Here is a 25,071-nt window from a genome sequence, read left to right as displayed (position 1 = left end):
AAACATTTTTTTTTATTTTATTTTTTTTTTTTAGATCATCAATACATCAAACAGAGTTGCCAAAAAGTGGTAGGTACCTCAATAATCATAGGTGACAACTGGATATTATAAAATTCATCGTTGAAAAAGTGTCACAAATGTATGGTACCTTTGTGCTGGCACAAAATATTACCATTTAAAAGCGTTGTAGTTTTATTTCACGAAAGTTTTTCCTTTAGTAATAAAAAAAAAAACTATTAACAGCTTGTTATTTGAAAAATAATCATGAATCACATGCTCAAGAGCTTTTATATCTGATGAAGATGGAAATTGGATCAACCGATAATATCAGCGCTATCGGTTGATAAGAGACTTCTCGATCGCCAGTCGATTGTGAATGTTTGCAAAAATGTGGTGTGTCACTTTCATTTTAAATTTAATAGCGTTTTGTAAGTACGATTTGATAAGATTTGTCCTTTGTTGTAAGATTTAACATTTTTTTGATGAAGAAATTCTTTTTAAACGTGATTGTTTCCATTGCTGCAGAGGGGTAAGGGTATAAGTATATGAATAAAATGACCTAAAATTATGAATATAAAAAACCAAGTTAGCAATTAGCTTTATTGGGCTATTCAGCCACTTCCCAAAATAAAATCTTAGCAACGCTAATTTTTGTATCGTAGTACCACTGCTCAGTACTATTTAAAAAGAGGGACTAAAAATATTTTAAAGTTACAAGATAATAAACAATAATATAATATATTAAAGTTTTAATATACACAAATAAAATCAAAAATATGGAATGTTGGCAAGAATGCAAGGGGTCCCCTTGAGATACCCTTTGAATCGGAATTCCCGGCCCTCTGGCGATGATTCAGCGCTCCTTTCTCCAGTTGAATAAGACGAGGAAAATAAATAAATTGATTAATTTAATATTAGTAGTTGATTTAGGACAAAAATGCCCCGTTCATTGAATTAAACGTATATATACATTTTTTGATTATCGAATTTATAACAATTGTGTGAGATAGGTAGCCAAGTAAATATGTAGGTAACATAAAACAATGGAAACATAAAACAATTCCTTTATTTATTGATTAGCTATTTATGTTCATCTGATAATACTGAAAATCTTGTAGCACCTAATTTAGGATGGTTATGTACTTTCCCTGTCATATCGCATAGAATATTTATAAAGTATTAGTACTTTAGATTGCAAAGATATATAAAAGTTTTATGTTTATTTGAAATTAGTTCTTACATAAATAGCAACATGGTTTTAAATATTGATTTTAGAAAAGAGCATTCATTCGAAGTACTATAACAATAAAGATTAGATTCAAGTACTTAGTTTACTATCCGGTTTTTCCAAATTGATAAGACTTGTCCATACTTTTTTCGTTTTCTCTATTGAAACGCAAAAACTTTAATTGTTAAATTAATAAACACAAGCAGTTAATTACTATAATAGCAGAGTAAACACTATGACAGTATGATTACTATGTGTTGTTATATAATTATAATTATTTTAGTTTAAATTATTTCTATGTAATATACGAATATTACGAATTAAATTGTCAATTAAATATCTAACCTTTAACAAACAGGTTTTTTCTCGACGTAAGTCGTTAATCGCGCTTACGAAAGACGTAGGCATTTTTAATCAAATTTTTTGTGTATTTATTTTACTTGTAATTTCATAAATAGATTAAAAAATTAGTATCGAAAATTGTCGTATATTATTTTTAATATTTATGATAGAAGTGGATTTAAGCTTATCATATTATTCATAATTAACTTTTTATTGGCCCGACCTGGGAATTGAACCCAGGACCTCCGGGTCTGCGGCCTTATATCAAGCCACTAGACCAAGAGGCATTTCCCAAAAGTTATTGGGTTTTTCTGTCAGAAAATTCTCAGTAGCAGCCCGGAGTGTGGAAGTTGGAAGTGTGTACACTCCCGTGCCTCGGAAAGCACGTAAAGCCTTGGTTGGTCCTGCGCCTGAACTCTTTCCGGTCGTGTAGGATTGCCGTCCCATCGGATTATGAGAGTTAGGGAATAGAGAGTGCACCTGTGTTTAGGCACATACTTGTGCACTATAATATCTCCTGCGTAGTTGGCTAATCTCTCTTGAGATTTGCCGCCGCGGCCGAAATCAGTCTGGAGGACATTATTATTCATAATATACTAAGCCCGTACAATCCAAACAAACGCTCTTAAAAAAATTGACGAATATCGATCACCAAAATGTAAGCTCATTTCAATACGAGAACTGTCAACAGAAATGAGAAAAACTTATTCTTATATACTTAATAATAGGTTGAGTAACCAATTCGATGGTACATATTGAGATATTGATTATACTATTTATTTTTGAAATAGCTTACGCATATATTATCCAAACATCTAACTTGACCGCTGCCGGCGGCATTGTGGACGACAACAGCACGCGCATAATTGGAGGAACTCCTACATCCGTGGAAAAGTATCCGTTCGTTGTACAGGTATATTAGATATCGATGTAATTGACTTGTTGTGTTGTGTACTGCGGCATTATAAGCTAGCCATTACACCAATGGCTAGTTTATGAGGCCGCAGTCCTCGATGTCCTGGGTTCAAACTCTGGGTTGTGCCAGAATTCGCCTTGAATGAAATCTAACAGGACATAATCCTCATCATCATCATCAAATGCTACTGAGAATATCTTAGCTAAAAAAGACAGAATTTATTCACTTGATTTGTTTGGATTAGAAATTGCAACTTCGTAATTGAAAACGTATGCGTTAGCTACAATACCATTTATGCAATTTTTAATTAAAAGTTTTTAATTAAAGTATAATCTATTATGTTTAATCTCTTCTAAAGATACACAGCTTACAAGCTTTATACAGAGAAGAAAATTATATAAATGAGCTGGCCCTTAACGGAGTTTTCGTATGAGTGTGTGAATCTCTACCCTATCTTGCAGATCCTGTACGGCTCTCAGCTAGCGTGCGGGGGTTCGTTAATAACTCAGTGGCACGTGCTCTCAGCCGCGCATTGCTTCGTTGCCGAGTAAGAAACAGTACAATAGAGTAAAATTCCATAGAACTTAGAACTAAGTTTTACTTTCGTTGTATCATTCTCATTATTGTTTTCGAAACCTTTGAATTTTGAAGGATTCAAAATCCTTGAATGATCTTACGGTAATTTTATTTTATTTCTTACTTACTTTGAAATCAGCCGCGTTAAGTTAATACGAGTAAATAAAATAAAATATTTTTTTTTTGTTTCAAATTTATGTTTGCGAGCTTTAAGTGCTCGCCTTTTTAAATCTTTTTTTATGTTGACAAATGTTTTACCCATATTTTTTTATTGCAGGAATGGTCAACAAGTAAGCCCGGTCTACTACAGAATCCGAATAGGATCTTCATATATCAGTAAAGGTTAGTACGAAGCCGCCTTCGTATAGGGCTTCAATGGGAATTAAAGACTCTCATACACATACCTACAGTTTAAAAACATGAGACAAAGCTAAGAAGTATAAATTGTTTATGTCTCTTCGTTTATATACATAGATAATATACAATATGTATCTGTATTTTTATAATATATACGTAACAACTATTTTAATTGTATGAATATCCGACATTAGAATACGGTCGATTTTATTCCTATGTGTAGTATAAAATAATTTTGCAATGAAGTGAATAAGTATCAATTCTGTATGGAGGGCTATCTTATATGGCGAAGTGTCCAGCTGTAAACAGTAAATAACAGTACAAAAACCTTGAAGTTTGAAGTGTGACAGTACAATATACAAAATTTCAACTAGTCCAAAATAATTTTGTGAGCATTACCTCAAGTGACTGCTGTGTCGAAAAATAATACGCAAAAATTTAATTATATATAATTGTTTATAATTTTATGATTATTTTAAAAAGCATGAAACCTAAGCGGAATTCTTTCATTATTTTTTTTTATCTATCCTACTCGAATAACTTTTGGCGCAGTTTTTATAATGTTGTGGTAGTGCCTAATTTAACGCATTTCGGTGGAAACTTTTTCATACACAGATAGCTATACAAATATGTTGAATAACATTATATTTCTTTCTAATGGCAGTTCTGGCTTTCTATTGATAGCTGCGACTCGTAACGCGTAGAACCAACGCGTTGCTATATTAATCCAATGGTCTCGACGCAGGCGGCCTACTGCGACAGTTGTCGCTGATCGTGGTGCACGAGTCGTACAACAGTCCGGTGCGCGACAACGACGTGGCCGTGCTGATGTTGTCGGCTTCCGTGCCGCTGTCGACGGCCGTGGGGCTGGCGACGTTGCCGACCGCGAATGTCGTGGTGCCGGTCGGCACGCCCGTCATTATCCTGGGCTGGGGACGGACCAATGTGGGTACCACTGATACTCGTAACCTTGTATTAGGATTAATGTAAAACCTTTTACTTTAGCTGAGACTGCGGTTCGATCGCGTTAATTATTATCAAATCAACGTGCAACTTAAAGAAAAACATAATGCGCGACATCAATATTTTAAGGAACTTGAAACATATACGATCTGCGCAGGTGTCAGTGGCGCAAGGCTCGACGGTGCTGAACGAGGTGCAAGTGTACACGGTGTCGCACGACACGTGCGCGGCGCGCTACGCCGTGCTGGAGGACGCCACTGGGAATCCCTTCCCCGTCACTGACAACATGATCTGTGCGGGGATGATCGACGAGGGCGGTGAGCACAAATCTGAGCGATTTCATTTATCTGCTTATAGAAAAACAATTAATTTAATTTTTATCATTACATAATACATAAATATGTGTATTTTTCAACAAAGTTTAACCAAATGGGTTACAGGTCCCACAGTTTTACTTTATTTAATTTCATGAAACCATAAAACATATTCTAGAAGATTTTTGTTTACAGATATGCCGGTTTTAGCTATAGTGTCGTTATGTTCTTTGTAGCACAACAGGCTAAGAATGAATTGATTGTTTTTTAATTATTTAAAAAAACAAACAATTCGTTCTTTTTCGCGTTTTCGTCTCATTATCATTTCTCCCTCGTCATCAATTATAGCCGTCACCCTCGGTTGGTCGTCCACTTGTACACGATGTGTTGCTACAGGTAAGGACGCGTGTCAAGGCGACAGCGGTGGGCCAGTGGTTGCGGGGGGCGTTGTGGTGGGGCTGACGTCCTGGGGATGGGGTTGTGCAAATCCGTTGTTCCCGGGAGTCAACACACGCGTGGCCTCGTACTTCAACTGGATCAACTCCACCGTACGTGTAACAACACGATACGATAAGCATACGATTATTATATACATCAAAGATATTTTTATTATTCAAGGAGTTTCAGATTTGATAATGTACGTATGTATGTGTACGATCTTTGGAACGAGATATTCCTTACGTCTTATACAATTACTTTACTGTTTACTTCATCGTACACAATCTAATCGTACTTGTCAATTTGTTAATCATTTTCGTTTGTTATTTCTCTCGACTATACTGTCTTAGCAATACCTCACCGTCTATCGAGTATCAAAGCTGTCTTTTGTTATTGTATTCCTTAGTTATATATTATTAACAATGATTTTATAACATTAACCTATTAATTTTAGTTATTCCAATGAGGAACTATCTACCAGTCAACCGTTTATATAAAAACTATATACAAATATGTGTATTATTCAACAAAGTTTAACGAAATGAGTCACAGATCCCTCAGTTATACTTTAATTAATGTTTGATGAGACCATAAAACATATTTTAGAATATGCTTGTGTACCGACCTGCTGATTTTAGAAAGTGTCGTATGTAGAGTTTGTAGCAGAATACGCTTACTATAGACTATTCCTAATTACAACAAAATACAGTAGGAGAGCTATGACGTTGTAAGTGACGTCATCTTGTTTGTTTACTTAACGATGACATCGAAATTAAAATTTTCAAAAATCCTGCACAAATGTACAGATAAGTTTTTAGTTGAAACAATTGTATCCATCGTTATTAATAAAAACACGTAATAAGCGTTAGTAAGACATGATTTGTTCTAACACGAATTCCTTCATGTCTGCTTCATTCTTGTACAGGTCTATCCGATAACCGAACCGGACCGCGGTTCAGTTCAGGTTTCTATCGACTGGTAATATTAAAATACTTCTTCCAGGTGTACGGCGTCGCCTACCCGCGGTCCAACGCCGCCGCCTCTCTTCACTTCAATCTACTACTATTACTAGCTTTTAGCATTATTGCAGTGAGTTATTTTTAACTTCACATAGCAATTAAAATATCAATCAGGCATCGTATTCAAAAGTCATCCATATTACGTATACATAAAGTGTATTTTACAATGCAATACAGAATACTTAACAATTATAGCATAAGTGCGTGTGAAGTGACATCGCCAAAGTTTTATCAACGGTTTAAACGATTCCTCATTTATCAAATTATGATAAGTGGTTTAAAATACACTATAAAGTATTATACATAAAAACAGCCTGCTGAATTCATAACCCTCTTTGATGCTATCATAGTCGGGCGAATATGATAGATTGTTGGTTGGTTGTTGGATAGATTGTTGTTTTTTTTAATCGACAGATAAAGAAAACAACGAGATAGATATCACATATGAATATTTAATTAATAGATATAGTATGTTACACGTACAATAAATATAAGGTACAAGGTGAATCGCTACACACGTCATGAGCGCGGACGCACCGACATCAGCACCAACTGCCGGCACTGCGCTGTGGACACACACACACCGCTACGTACAATACCGACTTTACTTTTATATATTGTGTGTAAAGATCTTTAATATCAAAAGGTGTTTACGTGTAACCTTCACATAATCGTTTTTGCTATTGATCAATACGTATAGTATTTATTTGTTCCGGTATATAATGAAAAACAATAATAATTTATTAAACAGTAATAACAATGGTTTGTCAAAGTCGGCAATATCTACTAATACAGAACATTCGTCAATGTGGTGACATCAGTGGTGACATCAGTGGTGACATCAGTGGTGGCTTACCATCAGGTGCGACATTTGTTCGCTTACCCATACATAATCGAATGTTCCATACAAGCACCACGAAATATGCCATCGCATTTATAAAGTAACATTTAAAAATGGCAGGTCCGCTAGTACCTCTGTCGGTGAGCGCGTCGTCGACGTAGAGGTCGGCCATCAGGTCGGCGGCGGGCACGTCTCGAAGCAGCCGGCGACGCGCGGCGGGGGCCCCGGCAGGCGCGGGGGCCCCGGGGAGCGCTGGCGGGGGCTCGGGGGGCGCGGCGCTTCGCCAGCGCGCGAACTCTTCGCTCACGGAGAGTCCCGCGCTGACCGGCGCCTCGTCGCGATATCTTCTCTCCGTAAAGCGTGCGAAGCAGGCGTCGTCTTCTAGTGCCAATGTGCGGTCGATGACCGTGCAGGTCATATCCCGTAGCGTGTCCAGAATCAGGTAGCTGCGTTCGAACTCGCCGGCTTCGGTCGTCTCGACTGCCTCGCCGGGACTCGGCCTCGAGTCGCTCTTTAAGAAATATAAAATTTATAAACAATGATCAATCCGTCGAAGCGCCATCTATGTGACTAATTGAAAACTAAAACATTCAAATAAAATAAAGTGCAAAAGGCGCTTAGTGTTCATGTTCAATTGTATATAAACTAATGAATGTAAATTAAATGTAATATGAATTGTAATTTCTTAGTTTTTATTTCTTCCTCTAAATACACATAAGCGAGAATGAACGCGTCTTCTTCTTCGTCGTGACACTCTTGTCAGAGCGGTCGTGGTCGCCATGAAGTATTATGAATTGTTCGACGCAGATGTTATTCGCCTCACGAGCCTTCGGGTCCTGGTCTCCTCGGTAAGTCGTAAATACGTGTAATGACGTAGGTACGTCATGAGGTGAATTCGACTTTGACCAAATCATGAACGCGTCACGATCGGTGTGTAAGCGGCTCGCCACCTACCAGCGGCGCGGGGTCCAGGATGACGTGTCGGCGCTCGGCCAGCGCGTCGTCCAGCACGTAGCGGCGCGCGCGCGTGCGGTCGGTCAGCACGTAGGTGTCGCAGTCGACGTCCGTGTCCGCGTCCGCGTCCGTGTCCGCCCCCGCGTCCGCGTCCGCGTCGGCCGACGCCTCGCCCGCATCCTCGCACAGCGACGTGTTGTCGCACGACAGCTCGTCCAGCGCTCCCTCTCCCACGAATTGACTCTGAGACAGCTCCAGTTTATCTTTGCCTAGGGGTGAAAAAACTGTCTAGAAGGTCCCGAATATGATCCCAAGTAGAACAGATCATCGTACTAGATAAAGTACTAGTAAAAACTGAGCTTCAATATTAGAATATAAACAAGTCGGCAGAGAAGTCCGTACCGTGCGCGCCGTCGGCGGGCAGCAGGCGGCACAGCGCGTACCCGCGCAGCGCGGCGGCGCGCGACAGCTGGAAGCGAGCCGGCGCGCGCTCTGCGGACACGGAACGGACCGCTAGTGTCACAAACTGCCTAGTGTGTACCTGGCCTATTGTAAGGAAGCTAGTATTCAAATGTAGTGATCTTTACATTACTAGTGTTTTTAGAAATCACTGTAGACTCAAAGATTGGAAGATTAATTATATTCAGACGCAACATATTTTTAATACATATAATTACGTTTTCGTAACGATATATTTATTATTGTATCATAGTATCACGAATATATTGACTGTTTTGATATAATCAGCGAAAACCATAAATGGCGATTCAAGAGATGTCGTAAATTGAAAATATGCACTCATGTGTCTATCGAAATAAAATGACGACAAGGAACTAACCTTCATGATAGTTGTTAACGGCGGCGTCGTTGATATCCGGCCCGTGCTCGCTGTACGCGTCCTGCAACACGTTACACGCTCGGTTATCATCCAAACCGCCCTCGCTACAGGCCCTGTCCTTGAAATGAGTCACCTACCGCCGCGCGTGACGACAACACGCGATACGTCATTCGCGATTGTAGTTAAGGTTGCCAACTATACTTTATAATAACGTATTCTACATTTTTTTTTTTGGTAAATATACTTTAACACTTTTGCATAAAATAAAGTATGTGAAAATACACTATTCCAATCTCTACTATTTATGATGCGTAAAGTGAAACACAACAAAAGTGAATAATTACTAACTATTACAGACACTTCGACCACATGACTTTTTTTTTATAGAATACGAAGGCGGACGAGCATATGGGCCACCTGATGGTAAGTGGTCACCAAACGTCCGTAGACATTGGCATTCTAAGAAATGTCAACCATCGCTTACATAGCCAATGCGCCACCAACCTTGGGAACTAAGATTTTATGTCACTTGTGCCTGTAATTACACTGGCTCACTCACCCTTCAAACCGGAACACAACAATATCAAGTATTGTTGTTTTGCGGTAGAATATCTCATGAGTGGATGGTACCTACCCAGACGAGCTTGCACAAAGCCCTAACCAGTAAATGAACAATGACATCCATAAATTTAGTAAAAAATTATTTGCTCGTTTATTTAAATTTAAATTGGGAATGTAAAGATTGGTTCCAAAAATTTGAGGATAATGAAAAACTGTAAGTTTTTACTGGAAACACACAAAAATATGCCAGGGAGGAGATAACGAAAATTTAAAAAAATTGAAATATACTTATTTTTCAAATGTTTTGTGATACGTTATTTTTTTCAAAAACAGTTGGCGACCCTAACTTTTTTATACCGAGGTGTCCACCGAACTCGAGGCGCGTAGGTATCGAATGCGTTCCGACCGACGCGTAAGAAGACAGAATACTGTATGTACGTATGTGGCCGTGCGGGCGGCGAGCGCGCTGACCTTGGGCTGCGCGTGCTTGTAGTGCAGGCTGATCTTGCTGAGCTCGTGGTCGAGGTGCGCCAGGCGCTCGGCGTGCGAGCCGCCCGCCTCGCCGCCCTCCGCGCCCTCCGCGCCCTCCGCGCCCTCGGCGCCGCCCTCTGTGCCGCCTTCGCCTGCATTTCGCTAAAAACCAATAGTATACATTTTTTATCACACGTTTTTATTTCATATGGATAAATATCGGAAATATTATGTCATAAAAAATACAAATTATGTCATAAAATATTCTCACGGTAAAAAACACATTGAATTAAAGTAGATGGGTTGAATTTTTATTAATGATAAGTGAAAAAGCATTAACAATTAAACACAACTACGGAACAAAGGTGGCAATTTGACATCATCTTATCGGTAAGCAATACTTTTTTTATCGATGTATTTTATTTACGTATTATGGAAACCTAAGTAGCTAGTAGTAACCTACGCTAGTAAGCTAAGTAAGAAAATAAAAAAGTAAGGTAAAAAAAGTTTAGCGTTCTTGAAAGAAACTAGGCGTCAATAATTTCAAACATAATCCGTAGCAACAATGAACCAATATCGTATTTTAAATTACCTTATGTCCAGGAACTGAGTGCATTTGTTTATGCGTCGGCGATAACGCAGGACTGTATTCTAGAGGAGATTGTGGAGAAACTGGACCCTAGAAACGGAAAATTACTATAATATACACTTTTGGATGAATACACTATTATTTTTACTGTCTTAATATATTAACAATATAAAATAAATTTAACATTTTTATACTTATTACATTTCGTTTATATTTATATTTAGGTGGCAAACCCCTTATGATTGAACTGTGCTGTGACTAACGGTTTGTTGGTCTAGCGGGTAGCTTAAAAATGGATATATACTGAGGTCTTGGATTCAAATTCGCTCTAGTTTGACAACCGAAAATACTACAGCAACAAAATTTTACACGGTGACTACCAAAAAGTTCGTCAATCAAATGACGGTTGTGTAATAAAAAAAAATCTAGCCGCGAACTTGTCAATCTACCCTCTTATTACTCTTAAGTGAATACCTAAAATTGTCGTAAATTATTTATCAAACGCGATACATGAAACTTTTATAATTCGACGGCTGGTTTAGTGGATCACGGGTGATACTAGCAACTACAAAAACTCACGCTGTTCGAGATAGAGGCGAGTTTGTTCTGCAGAGTGAGCATGTACTCGCTGTAGGACTGACTCTTGTTTGGCGTGCTCGGCTGCGACGAGCCCGTCGAGTTCACATTCGTCATGCCTGAGGACGAATGAGGATCGATTATAATCAATAAAAGCCTTATATTTAAATGACAACTTGTGTGAAAATTAATTCTGCATCCAATCCTCCAATATCTCAAGTTGAGACTTGAGATATTGGAGAGTTTTGGAAGATTTAACAAGCGAATACGAAATTATAATAGGTCAATATTAAATTATGACTTATAATAATAATAATTTTTATTATTATGATTGTATTAGCAAAAAAAAATATTTTTTCTTTTTTATAGTATAGGTAGATATATATATATATATATATATATAAATTAAATAAAAAAAATATTAAAAAATTAATAACTCGAAAACGATACACTTTTGCATAAGCATTTTGGGGGTCATTTGATAGCTATTGTCCTGAACTATAACCTATACTATATAACCCTTTAATATATTATACTATAAAATATAATATATTAAAGGGTTATAGTTCAGGACAATAGCTATCAAATGACCCCCAAAATGCTTATGCAAAAGTGTATCGTTTTCGAGTTATTAATTTTTTAATATTTTTTTTATTTAAAGGATGTTTAAGATTCTAAAATTCAATAAAAAAAAAATCAACGTATTTTCCCTATTTTTTTTTTGTATTTCTTGCTAGGGTACATCCTAGTTAATAATAACCAGTTATAAAACAAAAACAATCTTCAAGCATTTTTAAATTACAGATCCAAAACTGTACAACTTTTCGATTTTTAATTTTGATCCTTTAAGTTACTCGCAATTTTTTTGTAAAAATCACTATGGCTCTTATCGTGCGGATCATTTTAAAAACATCTGCGTTTCCTTAGCTATCCATCGGTACATAAAAAGTACAGTAACAATCATAAACTCAGGAGAAAATTAGATAACAAAGAGACCAGGTAGGAAATTCTAAGAAATGCTATTGTTAAGAAATTAAATCTGGATCAAAGACAAAAGGACCTCAATGCAAAGTAGTTAAAGATTATTTTTAATAGGGGTAATAGGTAAAAAAGGAGAGATAAACCAGAGCTGTTTGTGGAATACTATTATCAATTCCTTTGAATTTACCGTCATTTTTTCTAATTTCCTTTTATCTCATTTCTTTTAGGAATAAGAGTAATAAAACCTTGTCGGGGTACATAATACTCACTGTACTTGCACTGCTCGTATAGTGTGGACGCGCTTTAGTGAATATTGATCTCTTAAATTTTTGAAAAAAACCGCTTCGTTTACTGGACTCTGTTTCTTACAACTTCGTGACTCGGCTAGCTTTACTGGTGGTAGGGCTTTGTGCAAGCTCGTCTGGGTAGGTACCACCCACTCATCAGATATTCTACCGCAAAACAGCAATACTTGATATTGTTGTGTTCCGGTTTGAAGGGTGAGTGAGCCAGTGTAATTACAGGCACAAGGGACATAAAATCTTAGTTCCCAAGGTTGGTGGCGCATTGGCTATAAGCGATGGTTGACATTTCTTAGAATGCCAATGTCTAAGGGCGTTTGGTGACCACTTACCATCAGGTGGCCCATATGCTCGTCCACCTTCCTATTCTATAAAAAAAAAAAAAAAGGCTAAAAGGAATTTGTGATTTGTGTTTATGATAACTTGGCGCGTAAAAAGGACTATTATGGCTGCAGAACAAAATTCTTCTCGTCGTCCGTACTCTAATGAGGAATACGCTGACATCTTATTTTGCTATGGATATTGTAACGGTGACGCCGCAGCTGCTCGTCGTGAGTATAATCGTCGATTTCCGGATCGCCGGACACCTGACAATAGTGTCTTTATTGGTGTGTATCGTCGAATTAGAGAAACTGGTCGCGTGCAAAGGAGACAATCTGATTCCGGACGCCCTCGTGTCCGTTCTCCAGATGAAGAAGATGTAATTATTCGTCATTTTCGAGAGGACCCTACAGTTTCCACCAATATTGTGGCAAACCGACTGGGCGTATCTCAATGGAGAGTCTGGTTTACTGTCCACGCGGCTGGATTGGTTTTTTTCAAAAATTTAAGAGATCAATATTCACTAAAGCGCGTCCACACTATACGAGCAGTGCAAGTACAGTGAGTATTATGTACCCCGACAAGGTTTTATTACTCTTATTCCTAAAAGAAATGAGATAAAAGGAAATTAGAAAAAATGACGGTAAATTCAAAGGAATTGATAATAGTATTCCACAAACAGCTCTGGTTTATCTCTCCTTTTTTACCTATTACCCCTATTAAAAATAATCTTTAACTACTTTGCATTGAGGTCCTTTTGTCTTTGATCCAGATTTAATTTCTTAACAATAGCATTTCTTAGAATTTCCTACCTGGTCTCTTTGTTATCTAATTTTCTCCTGAGTTTATGATTGTTACTGTACTTTTTATGTACCGATGGATAGCTAAGGAAACGCAGATGTTTTTAAAATGATCCGCACGATAAGAGCCATAGTGATTTTTACAAAAAAATTGCGAGTAACTTAAAGGATCAAAATTAAAAATCGAAAAGTTGTACAGTTTTGGATCTGTAATTTAAAAATGCTTGAAGATTGTTTTTGTTTTATAACTGGTTATTATTAACTAGGATGTACCCTAGCAAGAAATACAAAAAAAAAATAGGGAAAATACGTTGATTTTTTTTTTATTGAATTTTAGAATCTTAAACATCCTTTAAATAAAAAAAATATTAAAAAATTAATAACTCGAAAACGATACACTTTTGCATAAGCATTTTGGGGGTCATTTGATAGCTATTGTCCTGAACTATAACCCTTTAAAAGGATCGTGACATATTACCCTGTAACCCTGTATAGGACGAGCATATGGGCCACCTGACGCCCATAGACATTGGCATTGTAAGAATGTAAACCATCGCTTACATCGCCAATGCTACCAACCTTGGGAACTAAGACGTTATGTCCCTTGTGTCTGTAATTACACTGGCTCACTCACCCTTCAAATCGGAACATAACAAAACCAAGTAGTGCTGTTTTGCGGTAAAATATATGATGGTATACATGGTGGTGCCTACCCAGACGAGCTTGTACAAAGCCCTACCACCAGTAGAATATTCTGCTATTCTAATGACATTCTAATGAATGTATCTCTCAGTAACTATGATACGCTGATATGAATGTTAAACCTTTCAAGTTATGAACGAGTGTAGAGGCTCGATTATTTTTAGATGTAACTACGCGATCAATACTTTCGGATGATCACTTAAAGATTTAGATAAATACCCCAAAACAAAGTTAAAGAGTTGTTCTACTTAAAATATGTAAACATATAATAAATTGATATGAATACACTCCACTACAAATCTGCAAAGTTATATTAAATGACAAAGAAAGTACGTGCTACCGAGTAATGAATGAACAGCCAAGTGCGTCGGGCCGGCGACTCACCGATGTCGATGTCGGCGGCTCTGCGCGCGAGTGCGCTGTGCACGGCCCGCTGCGCCACGAGGTGCCCGAGGTTCTGCCCCATCAGCGACAGGTTCTGGCCGCCCAGGCCCAGCCCCTGACCGCCGAGTCCGAGGTTCTGACCACCCATGAGATTCTGACCGCTTAAACCTAGATTTTGACCGGCTAGACCTATGTTAAAGGAAGCGTGATCATCTAGCTGACTCGAATGAAGATGAAATGTATGTTTATTATCTATTTCGTATTTGAAATGATAACTAGGACTAAAAATCTAGCGAAAAAAATGATTTTAAATCTTAAGTAATCGTGTCAACTGCGATACATAAATTGTATGAAGAACCGATTTATTAAAACAGCTTAGAGTATGAAACCTAACTTCTTTAGAATACTGATCCAATTTTAATTTTGCAATATTTAAAAATTACACTATAAGTATTTTGATATATATTTCTCTTCACCTAAATTCTGTCCAAGATTCTGTCCCATAATGTTCTGATTGAGTGCGAGGTTCTGCGAGGCGAGACCTATGTTCTGTTGCAGGCCGAGGTTCTGCGCCAGAGCAGGCTGGAGAGGAGCGCCCAGACCCAAGCCCAGGCTCAGCTGCGACATCGGCTGGTTAAGCTGACCCGAGTTTTGTAAGGCTTGCTGCTGGACTGAATGAGAAATTATCCAAAAATAAACCATGAATTTGGTGCACCGAATGTATTTATTGCTTCGTTTTAATAATTGGATCTGTTAAACTCAAGACTTCAATACAAGACCAAAATTAGATTGACAAATCTGGCTGAACAGTGACCCTTATATAAATTAACCCGTAATCTAAAATGCCTATTGCGCCTGCCATCGACCAAGGACCATTATTTAAAGTCAATCTTTACTTTGATCAGCAATGTACGTCTCCATATATTTTATAATAATGCACATCAAAAGTTTGGATTAATGAACATTACATTCCAATGTCCTAATACACAAATGCTGAGTAGTCTAATTACAATTCAACAAAATTGAAACGAAGACTTACTTAATGTCAACGATACATATATAGATATAACTGCCAATGTCTATTATGTACATATTGGCAGTTATACGATACAATTTCCATTGACTGTTCCACTGGCTATCTCGTCCTTTAAATCGGCACATTGGCACATAACAGATTACAAATATTTGGCGGTAAAATACTTCATGAGATATATTAATTAGTTTAAAATGGGCTTGGAAGAAATCTGACCATGTTCAAACAACAATATTAATATATTGGGAAATCCTGGGCCATTATTCACTCATCCCAAACTAAGCAGAGCTTGTACGATGGAAACCAGACAACTGATATACTACGTATACTACTTTTCTTTTGTAAATACATACATAATTACACCCAGACTCAGGACTAACACACATGTTCATGCACACAAATGTCTGTTCCTTGTGGGAATCGAACCCACAACCTTCGGCGTGAAAAGCAAGTATCTACCGAACACGCCAACGGCCCGTCAATAATGTACAATCATATGCTGAAAAGACATTCTCTTATTAAAACCGTAGTTTTTATAATATTGTTGTTGCCGTGTAGGTTTAAATAAATTTTTTTTAAGAAAACATAACTGAGGTGTGTTTTCGATTGGCAAATCGTAACAAGCTCAATATGCATGCATGCTAACATTTAATTAGGACACGAGAAACGTATGTTAGTCATAATTACAAATAATGTACACATTTTAAGTTCTTAAACTAATTGTCATATAAGCATAAAGTGGTAGTAAATAATTGTTTCATATCGCATCAATCGGTATGATAGAAAACTATATTTATTATGTACACGAGGTACATAACACCTATATATATGCACGGCGTCACTCACAACTGATATTAAAGATCTGTCATATTTAATAATTTGGACTTAATTTCGTCGTTTTAAGTTAGAAATTAGCGTGGTAGTTACCTATGAGTTCGTTAGCAGTGGCCAGCATGGGCTGGTAGTAGCGCGGCGGAGCGTACGGCAGGCGACACATGGGCCCTGCACACAGCGTTAGTCACAGCGGGGACAGCCAATCGGGTAATATGGTCACACAAATATAACATATAACAAGATTTTATTGCAAGTTTATCGACGAAATCTATTTTATAGTTTCCAAAACACGGTCAAATTATGTTTAAAACAATGTATTTTGAAGTGACGGCTTAAAAGTGATATTTATTAATAATTTCTTCTTATTTCACATACGTTAGCAATAGTACAATTCAAGAATGTGTTGTCTTCGCATAAATACTTACTATGACTTATCGCATAAAAAGGTTTCTACGAGCAAGTTAGTAAGATACAACATTGCATAGCACAATGCCATGCACGAGCTACAAAGCTGGTATCTACGGAGTTTCTGCAAATTCATTTAATTCGTAACTAATAGTAATTTTATTTCAATTTTTTCAATATAGCAACCAGGCACATTGACTAAAACATTTATCACTCTATAAATAACAAAATGATCAATTAATAATGATTCAGTTCAATTTGCAGTAACTTTAGAAAACCAGGGCAGTATTATATAAATATGGTCACATACCAGGTTGCGTGTTAGTCAGCAGGTTGTTGTGCAGCGAAAGCTCCGGTTGGGGGTACTGCTGCTGGTTGAGAAGACCCAGTAGGTTAGGCCCCGAGAGATTCTGCTGTTGGCTGAAAAAAATATAATAATTATTTACATTTTATAAATACCAACCAATAATTTTATTGAATATTGAATAAGTCTCCTTATTCAGTATTATCAATAAGCAATTTTCTTATTTTTTAAGAAGGAAGCCTTCGAAGCGTCTCTAATGTTTAGTGCTATTTTATTAAATATCGAATATACATAAATTAAAAAGCTTACTTTATTATATTCTGCTTGAGCAACATCCTCTGAATATTTTCTGCATTCGCAAGCGAGTCTGTAACCCCCGGAGTGGGGGTCAGTGAGGGTTGCGTCAGCTGCAGCCTACTGAGCCCCATCGGATCAGTGAGCCCCGTTGCTACTTGCCCCAGGCCTATATTCAGGCCCAACTCTCCACTCACCCCCATAGGTGTCCCGACTTGGCTCAGACCGAGTAGCGGAGTATCTGTTGCTATTTGTAATGGCGTCGTTAAGTTTGTAAGATTTGGTTGTAAAGTTCCATTAAATAAGTTAGAATTAATCGTTGTTTGAAATGGAAAATTTTGCGTCATCGTCGACTGAAGATGCGTAGACGTGACAATCGGTTGCACGGCCGTCTGCGTAATCGGCCCGCTCGTCGACTCGCTCAGGACCTGCTTCCTGTCCACCGGCCGGTGGTCGGTGACGGTCTGTGGCGCGTGCGACAGTTGCGTCGGGAGTGGGTACTGATGCGTAGGAACAAATTTATCAGAAGGAATGGCTTGAGTCATTTGCGTCGCTACCGGTGCGAGCGGTTCCGGTTGTGTGACAGGTACGGCTTCCGATTGTGGAACGGGCACCGGTTGCGAAACAGACGTCGGTGCCGGCTCCGGTTCTGGAAGACCGTTCACTAGTGGCTCGCGGGGCTGTTCTTTGGTGATTTCGGCTACCTTCGGAACCTCTGCCGGTTTATCCGACTCGGCTGACGTCCGGTCGACTTTCTCCTCCGGAACGTCCTCGCCGCGATCTACGACGGGACTGACTAGAAATCTCGAAATCTTTCGAGTGGGTTTTTGGGATTTCTTCTCGCCGTTCGATTCGGTACTACCGGACCGATCCGCTATCGATCCTCCATCCGACTGATTAGAACCTAACGATTAAAACAGAAATGTATATTTATAGACCAAGGTCGTATCGCATAAAAAAATAACTAAAATGAATTATTCGGAAAACACATTTTTAATTACCAGATAATGGGAAACGAAACGAAACTTTCACCAGAGCGCATCGACCGATGGGAATATTACCTATAGAAGAGGCGGTGCTGATCTTGCGCGCCAGCGTGTCGACGGTCGGCAGGCAGGCGGGGGGGCCCGCAGGGGGCCCGGCGGGCGGCGCGGCGGGCGGCAGGCCGGCGACCGGCGGGGGCGGCTCGGCCTCGTCCGCCAGCTCGGCCAGCGCGATGCTGTCCTGCGACGCGGTGGGCGTGGTGCACTCGGAGTTGTCCTGGTTCGAATCTGTCAAATTTTCGTCGCGCTCGGTGGTCTCGGAGTCGTAATCCGTCTGCAAGCCGAACACACATACACCTAGTACGAAGGCAGCCCGACCGAGCCCCCCGCCGACCCCGCCGACCCGCCGCACCGCGCACCTTGTCGACGTGCAGGCGCAGGCGGCCGGGCGCGCGCGCCGTGGCCGGCTCGCGCAGCTCGCGCACGATGTCGCCGATGAGCTCGGTGAAGGCGCCGCTCTGCCACGACGGCAGCAAGTTGTTCGCCACCTGCGCGCGCCTCCATTAGTCACGAGATCTCGACTGAGTACGACCGCTCGGGCGGCGTCGACGACGACATGCACTATCTGGAGTGAATACTTTTAAAAACTCTTTCTTTGTCTTTAATTTGAAAAATATGTTCTATATATATTGTCAAACGTTCACATTCACGTAGATTTCTTTTGATTTCACTTTTAAAAAAGTTTTACTTACAAATGAAAAAACGAGCCAGAAATGATGTCAAAAATACTATGCTGTACTAAAATTCATCTAGAATAAAAAAATGTCTACAGTAAATTAAAAACATGTTTTACAATTGCTTTAGGCTTCTCACTTTAAAGAATCCCGTCGGACAGTGGGACCAAATAAAAAAAATAGTTAAAAAAAGTCAGTAATATCTCATTTACAAGATTATTGGCTAGTTCTTCAGGGTTGACATCCGGCACGTGGAACTTGAAAGTTACGGTCTTCGACTTGGACTCGAGCAGGCACTCGACCACAGTGTTGTCGTCGCTTATCGTCAGTAACGTGAGACGCGGAAACTTTTCTTTCTCTCGAGAACGCTTCTTGGAACCACGACTTTTCTTTTCGCTCGTTATGGGAGACGGTACTGCTGTGCCTAAGGTACATTATAACACGTACATTACAAAAATGTTATTATACTAAATTTACATATTAAATTATTACTTATACTAAATATTTAAGTGAAGATTTAATGAGGTTCTGTAATAATTAATTGTTTTATATTTTTATACAGGATTTTATTTAACTTCAACTGATAGTATATGTGGACAAAATTTTCTACTGAATTAGATACCAATTATCAGAAAAACGGTGACAGTACAATCTAGTAAATTCTTTTAGTTGATGAATTAAATAGAATACGTACCATCCTGTTGTTGAGTTTCCGCTTGTTTTTCTTCCACGGAATTAAGTTCCGGCTGCCGTATTGCATCAACATGTGTCGCACCAGTAGGGAACTCTGTCATCGGAGTGTGGAACTGCTCTTTATGACAACCATTAGGCACAAAAGCTTCTTCGGCTTGAATGTTTAGTTGCTGAGGCACTGTATCGGGGACTTGATTTTGAGATTTGACTTCTTGAGGAACCTGGGTAGGCACAGCGGCTGGAATTGACGAAGGTATCGAAGTAGGATTCGACGCCGGTACGGTATCCACCTGCTGATACTGAGTCACAGGAGGATTTTGAGGTAATGTTGTAGGAACTGTAGACGGTATGGACGTTTCCACGGATTTGTACGCAATGTTCGGCATAGTTTGCACAGGCTGACTCTGTTGGTACATTTGCAGAGGATTGGCAGTAAAATTTTGCACAGGTGTGCCTTCATGACTAGATATCTGCCTTTCGTTTTGCTGCATTAGGCTGAAATTTTGCACCATCATGTTATGAGGAAGCGATTGGCCCTGCATTGGTTGCACTTGGGGATGGTAGGGTTGCTCTTCGGACGGTTGCTTTTGTAACTGTTTTTCTACATATTGTTGATTCTGATACATTTGATCCATCGACATCTGCGGTTGTAGAAGTGGTTTTTGCTGTTGATATTGATCGGAAACTACTGGTTGCTGATGATCGTGAACCTCCGTTGTGCTTATTTGGCTTTGCTCTGATCCTTGGCGGGTGTATATTGGTCTCTGTGCTCGTAATATCTCCTCTACCTTTTGCTGCTGCTGCCCCATTAGTTGCTGTTTTTGTGTCAACAACGCTAAATTTTGCTGATCAATTATATTCTGTTGTGTTTGCAATTGTAACTCCTGTTGAGCTAAATATTGTTGTTGTTGCAAGTTTCGTATATGCTGTGGGGACAATGTTTGTCCTGGCAATTGCATCTGCTGGTGAGTTATTAACTGTTGCTGAAGTACAAGCTGCTGCTGTGCTAACATTTGTTTTTGCATATTTAGTTGTTGTTGAGCTTGAGCTACTTGATGCTGCGCTTGTGCTACTTGTTGTTGTTGCGCAAAAATAGTAGGATCTACAGCCGTTAATAAGTTTGGATGCATAAACTGCTGAGTTTGTTGAAAGTTCATACTTTGACCAGCTGATTGTTGTACTTGCACATTCATTACATTTTGTTGCTGTTGCATGGATTCCTGCTCTTGCAGAGCATTTTTTTGAAGTTCGTTTTCAGCTTGTTGATTAATAATTTGTTGTTGTATTTGCTGTGGATGTTGTTGCTGTTGCTGTTGTTGTTGCTGTTGCTGTTGCTGCTGCTGCTGCTGTTGTTGTTGCTGCTGCTGCTGCTGATGTTGCTGTTGTTGTTGCTGTTGGTGCTGTTGTTGTTGTTGCTGTAGTTGTTGTTGTGCCTGCTGCTGCTGTAAAAGTTGTTGTTGCATTTGTTCTGACTCGGAATCTTTTCTTGACTGCAAATTGTCCGGCCTGTGTATAATTTGGGCTAAAATATTTTGTAAGTTTTGTAAAGATGGGTCTAATACTTGATTTGAAACGAGATTCGTTTGAGGTCCAGTAATTATATTTTCCTGGGCCGTCAATTGCTCCTCCAACTGTTTTTGCTGAATCGCCGCTGCCTGATGAGCGATAATATTTTGTTGCTGCTGTATTATTTGCTGCTGCAACGCTTGATTTTGATTGTTAATTTCATTTGCTACTAACTGTTGATTTAATAAATTTGGTTGTAGTTGATTTTGCTGCGGTTCGAAAAGAGCTTGCTGGGCCTGTTGTTCCATCAACACTTGGTTGGTTACCGTTTGCTCTAACATCTGCTGATTAAGGAGATTCTGTTCCATCATCACCTGCTGTTTGAGATTTTGTTCAAGAAACTGCTGCTGCTGAAGAATCTGCTGCTGCTGCAAGATTTGCTGGTCGCCCGTGAGAGAAGGTGACATGCGTGCCTGCATAAGATTATGCTGAAACAATTTCATGGCTTTCTCTTCATTATTAAGATGCTGCTGAAACTGATGTTGTAGGAGCTGTTGCTGAGCCTGCAGCAGTTGAGATTGTTGATCTAGCCTAGACACATAAATTAAAATTCATATAGCAAATATATAAATTAGATCATCAATTAATACCTACAATAAGATATTTTAAGCACTTACTGTACGGATGCCAGAGTAGGCTGTGAGCCAACACCGTTCAGCAGGCCAGCCTTCACTTGATCGACTGGACCAGATTGTTGTTGGTTCTGGATCATTTTAACCTTTAACCGATAAATAAATAATCAGAAAAATGTAAACACATTTAAAATCATTGTTTTCAATTCATAAAAACATAAACGAAAAATATAATAAAAGCTGCAAACCTGTCTCAACTGCTGCTCCAAAAGTAATTGCTGTTGCATATTCTGTTCATTAATCAACTCCTGGTTGAACAGCATCTGAGCTTTCTTCTCACTCCTCTCGCTGTAAGGATTGTGGAGTATTACATTGATTTTTATAAAATTTCAAAAACACTTATCCTCCTCATAGGAGTGGTATGTTTTAAATATAATTGTCAAAAAAGTAATACAGTGTAAATGAGTTTGTTGTATTGTGTAAATGTGTATGTGTGTAAATACAGTGTTTATGTATTTATAATAAACGTAATGTCCAATTAAGCACAGCCAGAAACTGTAGAAATTATTAATTATATAGTTCAGAGGAAAATGTCTAAATTTTAATATGATATTAGATAAAATTCATGGATATTCAAATATAAGACGAAATATTGCGATATAATATAAGAAGAACAAATGCGATCTTGTCCTCGACATTGTACTGATTTAAAAAAAAAAACTATTGTCTAAAATCAAATAGTCCAAGTAAATAAATGTAAGGCAACTTCTTTGCGCTCTATTATTATCTCGCATAATTTTAATTACAATCACAAAAAAAATATATAATCCTGTTTATGTACACAACGACGCAGAGCACGCGAGTTTGTGTAACTGATGGTATTTAGCGTGCGGACGTCGTTTTTACGGTCGCCATGACTACGCAAGTGTATGAAGATACGACACGACATTTAAAGAAACCTCGACCTTAGAATATATTTAAATTATTTTATTTTTTTAATATAATCGGATTTTAAAGAAAACATGAATTTTCATCATCATTTTATCTTCAATAATCAAGGGAAAGTCGACATAATTTGTATAATAAAACTCTTTAGTTGTCAAAAATCTCCCACCGATTACGAAAAATTATCTCAATTCAAACCAAACACGTGAATTAAGAAAAATGTAACAATAAAAATTTTAAAATTATAATAATAAATAATTAATTTCTAATATATAAGATTATTCTTATAGAATGACTTTAAAGATATACGAAAATTCAAGAAAATCAAGAGAGTCGACAATGTGAAAGTCACAAGAAACAAGTGTTTGAAACACGCGATACAGGCAGTTTAGAAATCGATTGCATAAAGGTACAAAGACCTTATATTATTATCACTTCTTTATAAAGTTTGATAATATTTTTCTTTCTTGATCTTATGCAAAGTACTTTGAATTTGCCATAACTTTAAAAAAAGAAAAACCTCATTTGTGTCTTTGACTTGATAAGTCAAGTCAAAGACAGAACGCAGTGATATAATGAATTGATTTATAACTAATTTACATTGCAAGATGATAAAGATCGAAAAATCTTCAATATAAATTTTTAAACGAGTAAACAAAAACCAGTATCGCGTGTGGTCTTCACCCACTTTTTTTTTTTTAAATTAAATTCGTCCATTTTTTTCTGTTTATGGCACAGTTTCGTTCGAATAATAGCAATAACAAAGCCCTACTTACATCAATATATATATAATATATATATATACGTAAAATTTGTTAATGTTTACGATTTAATTATAGATTTCGATGACAGCAATAACATCGCAACGAAATGTCAACATAAACACTGTTAACACTGACATAAAAATAATGACCCACGTGTCATACACAACGGTACCATACAGATGCCAAGAATTTATTATAAAGCGGTCACGATACATGACATATAAAAACGATCGAGATTAACATTTAAGATACTATGTTTTTTTTTGATAAATAAACGTTTATTTACCACAAAATCCGTTGTGCAAATCTCCGACACACATTATGTACTGCAGTTATCGCGTCAAGAGCAATTAATTACGCGCAATGAAGCGTCAAAATAAGCATTTGAATTCTGATGACGTTATGCGATAATGACTAAACATCGATGACTCCTTTTTGTTTTGTTACCTAATACGGAAGAATCAAGAAAAGTAATGAGTTTAGCTGTTTGTTCGTATACGTTATCACTCACTAAGACGAAAACGATTAAAGACAGAAAATTTCCTAAATAAAATAGCTTTCTCTACATATATATTACTACACTTTGCTGCTTTGTAAGTAGCCTATAAACTATCTAAGGGGTCGTCCATTAATAACGTGAGGCTGGAAAGGACCATTCCCCCATTTTCGGAAAAAAATCACAAGTAGGGGGGGTGGGGTTTTGTTAATGAGATATCACGTGAATTTATTTTTCGTAGAATGCACAATTTTTAACGAAAAATTAATCAGATTATGAGTTTTGGGGGTAGTTTAAACCTCATCACCTAACACCAGGGGCGTTAGGGGGTTAAAAAGTTGATAACAAACGTCACGTGATTAATGGACGACCCCTATGTAATAAATAGCGTCAAAAGATTGCTCCGGTTACTGTGTGAAAAAAAAAACTTTCTCATTTATAACGTGACCAGTGATTATAGTGATACAATCGCAACACAAGGTTAAATTTAATTAATTAAAAATAATTAAAAAAAAAAACCTGTACCGCATAAAACCTTCCAAGTTAAGTTTTACAAGTACCGATTAGAAATACGGATTCAGGGTCGCGACATATAATCTACATTCTACATGCCGACATCCGTCTATGATTAACAAACAATTCATCATCATCATAGGCGTTATGAATAAAACGAGGTCCATCGCTGATTCCTTATCATCGTTTTAAGGAGCACTCTCAATAAAAGCATCAATCGACTGCTAAATATAATATATATCGTAGGCAATCAGATGGTACATTACATTACATTGCAGTCGTAAATATTTTTATAAAGATAATACAATTACAATGAAAGTGATATGCGGAAAAAACGATTTAATATGCTTATTTAATTTAAACAAAGTTGTTTTTTTTCACGTTACGTTACAATTTTTGCTAGGTAATAAATAAAATACAATTTTCTAACGATTTAAAATTGTAATTTATGTACGAACGACC

The 25,071-nt window shown here is 38.0% G+C and overlaps 2 protein-coding genes across 10 annotated transcripts in view; one reads left to right on the top strand and one right to left on the bottom strand.

The window, feature by feature from the left end:
• Window positions 1-345: 345 nt before the first annotated feature.
• Window positions 346-7,263, top strand: LOC126777988 (trypsin, alkaline B-like). The gene is made up of 9 exons (XM_050501359.1): window positions 346-428; window positions 2,362-2,483; window positions 2,948-3,033; window positions 3,340-3,404; window positions 4,165-4,364; window positions 4,540-4,699; window positions 5,093-5,244; window positions 6,137-6,223; window positions 7,115-7,263. The coding sequence occupies exons 1-9, from the start codon at window positions 377-379 to the stop codon at window positions 7,121-7,123; spliced, it is 933 nt and encodes a 310-aa protein (XP_050357316.1). The 5' UTR covers window positions 346-376; the 3' UTR covers window positions 7,124-7,263.
• LOC126777963 (serine/threonine-protein kinase WNK1-like) overlaps window positions 6,586-25,071 on the bottom strand; it is a 39,972-nt gene continuing 21,486 nt past the window's right edge. For 5 of the 9 annotated variants that reach the window (XM_050501288.1, XM_050501289.1, XM_050501287.1 and 2 more), the window contains 18 exons: window positions 22,140-22,239; window positions 21,937-22,037; window positions 19,755-21,850; window positions 19,273-19,484; window positions 18,746-18,874; window positions 18,405-18,660; window positions 17,359-18,247; window positions 17,056-17,165; window positions 16,434-16,508; window positions 14,950-15,144; window positions 14,474-14,662; window positions 10,987-11,102; window positions 10,411-10,497; window positions 9,819-9,980; window positions 8,787-8,847; window positions 8,351-8,494; window positions 7,949-8,217; window positions 6,737-7,505 (listed from right to left, as the gene is read on the bottom strand). In XM_050501288.1, the coding sequence (XP_050357245.1) occupies window positions 6,957-7,505; window positions 7,949-8,217; window positions 8,351-8,494; window positions 8,787-8,847; window positions 9,819-9,980; window positions 10,411-10,497; window positions 10,987-11,102; window positions 14,474-14,662; window positions 14,950-15,144; window positions 16,434-16,508; window positions 17,056-17,165; window positions 17,359-18,247; window positions 18,405-18,660; window positions 18,746-18,874; window positions 19,273-19,484; window positions 19,755-21,850; window positions 21,937-22,037; window positions 22,140-22,239 (5,740 nt within the window). In that variant the 3' untranslated portion in view covers window positions 6,737-6,956. The other 4 variants (XM_050501293.1, XM_050501290.1, XM_050501294.1 and 1 more) reach the window with 4 other exon arrangements.

The sequence above is a fragment of the Nymphalis io genome, chromosome 24 (genome assembly GCF_905147045.1).
Source record: "Nymphalis io chromosome 24, ilAglIoxx1.1, whole genome shotgun sequence".
NCBI classification, from domain to species: domain Eukaryota; kingdom Metazoa; phylum Arthropoda; class Insecta; order Lepidoptera; family Nymphalidae; genus Nymphalis; species Nymphalis io.
Note: the sequence above shows the minus strand (reverse complement) of the source record. Positions and strands in the feature narration are given on the sequence as shown.

Bases quoted from the DNA above. Each gene is read 5' to 3' on its own strand.
- LOC126777988 (XM_050501359.1), top strand. From the start codon at position 377: ATGTTTGCAAAAATGTGGTGTGTCACTTTCATTTTAAATTTAATAGCG. The intron at 4,365-4,539 runs GTGGGTACCACT...CGATCTGCGCAG, and splicing joins TGGGCTGGGGACGGACCAAT to GTGTCAGTGGCGCAAGGCTC. The intron at 5,245-6,136 runs GTACGTGTAACA...TACTTCTTCCAG, and splicing joins TCAACTGGATCAACTCCACC to GTGTACGGCGTCGCCTACCC.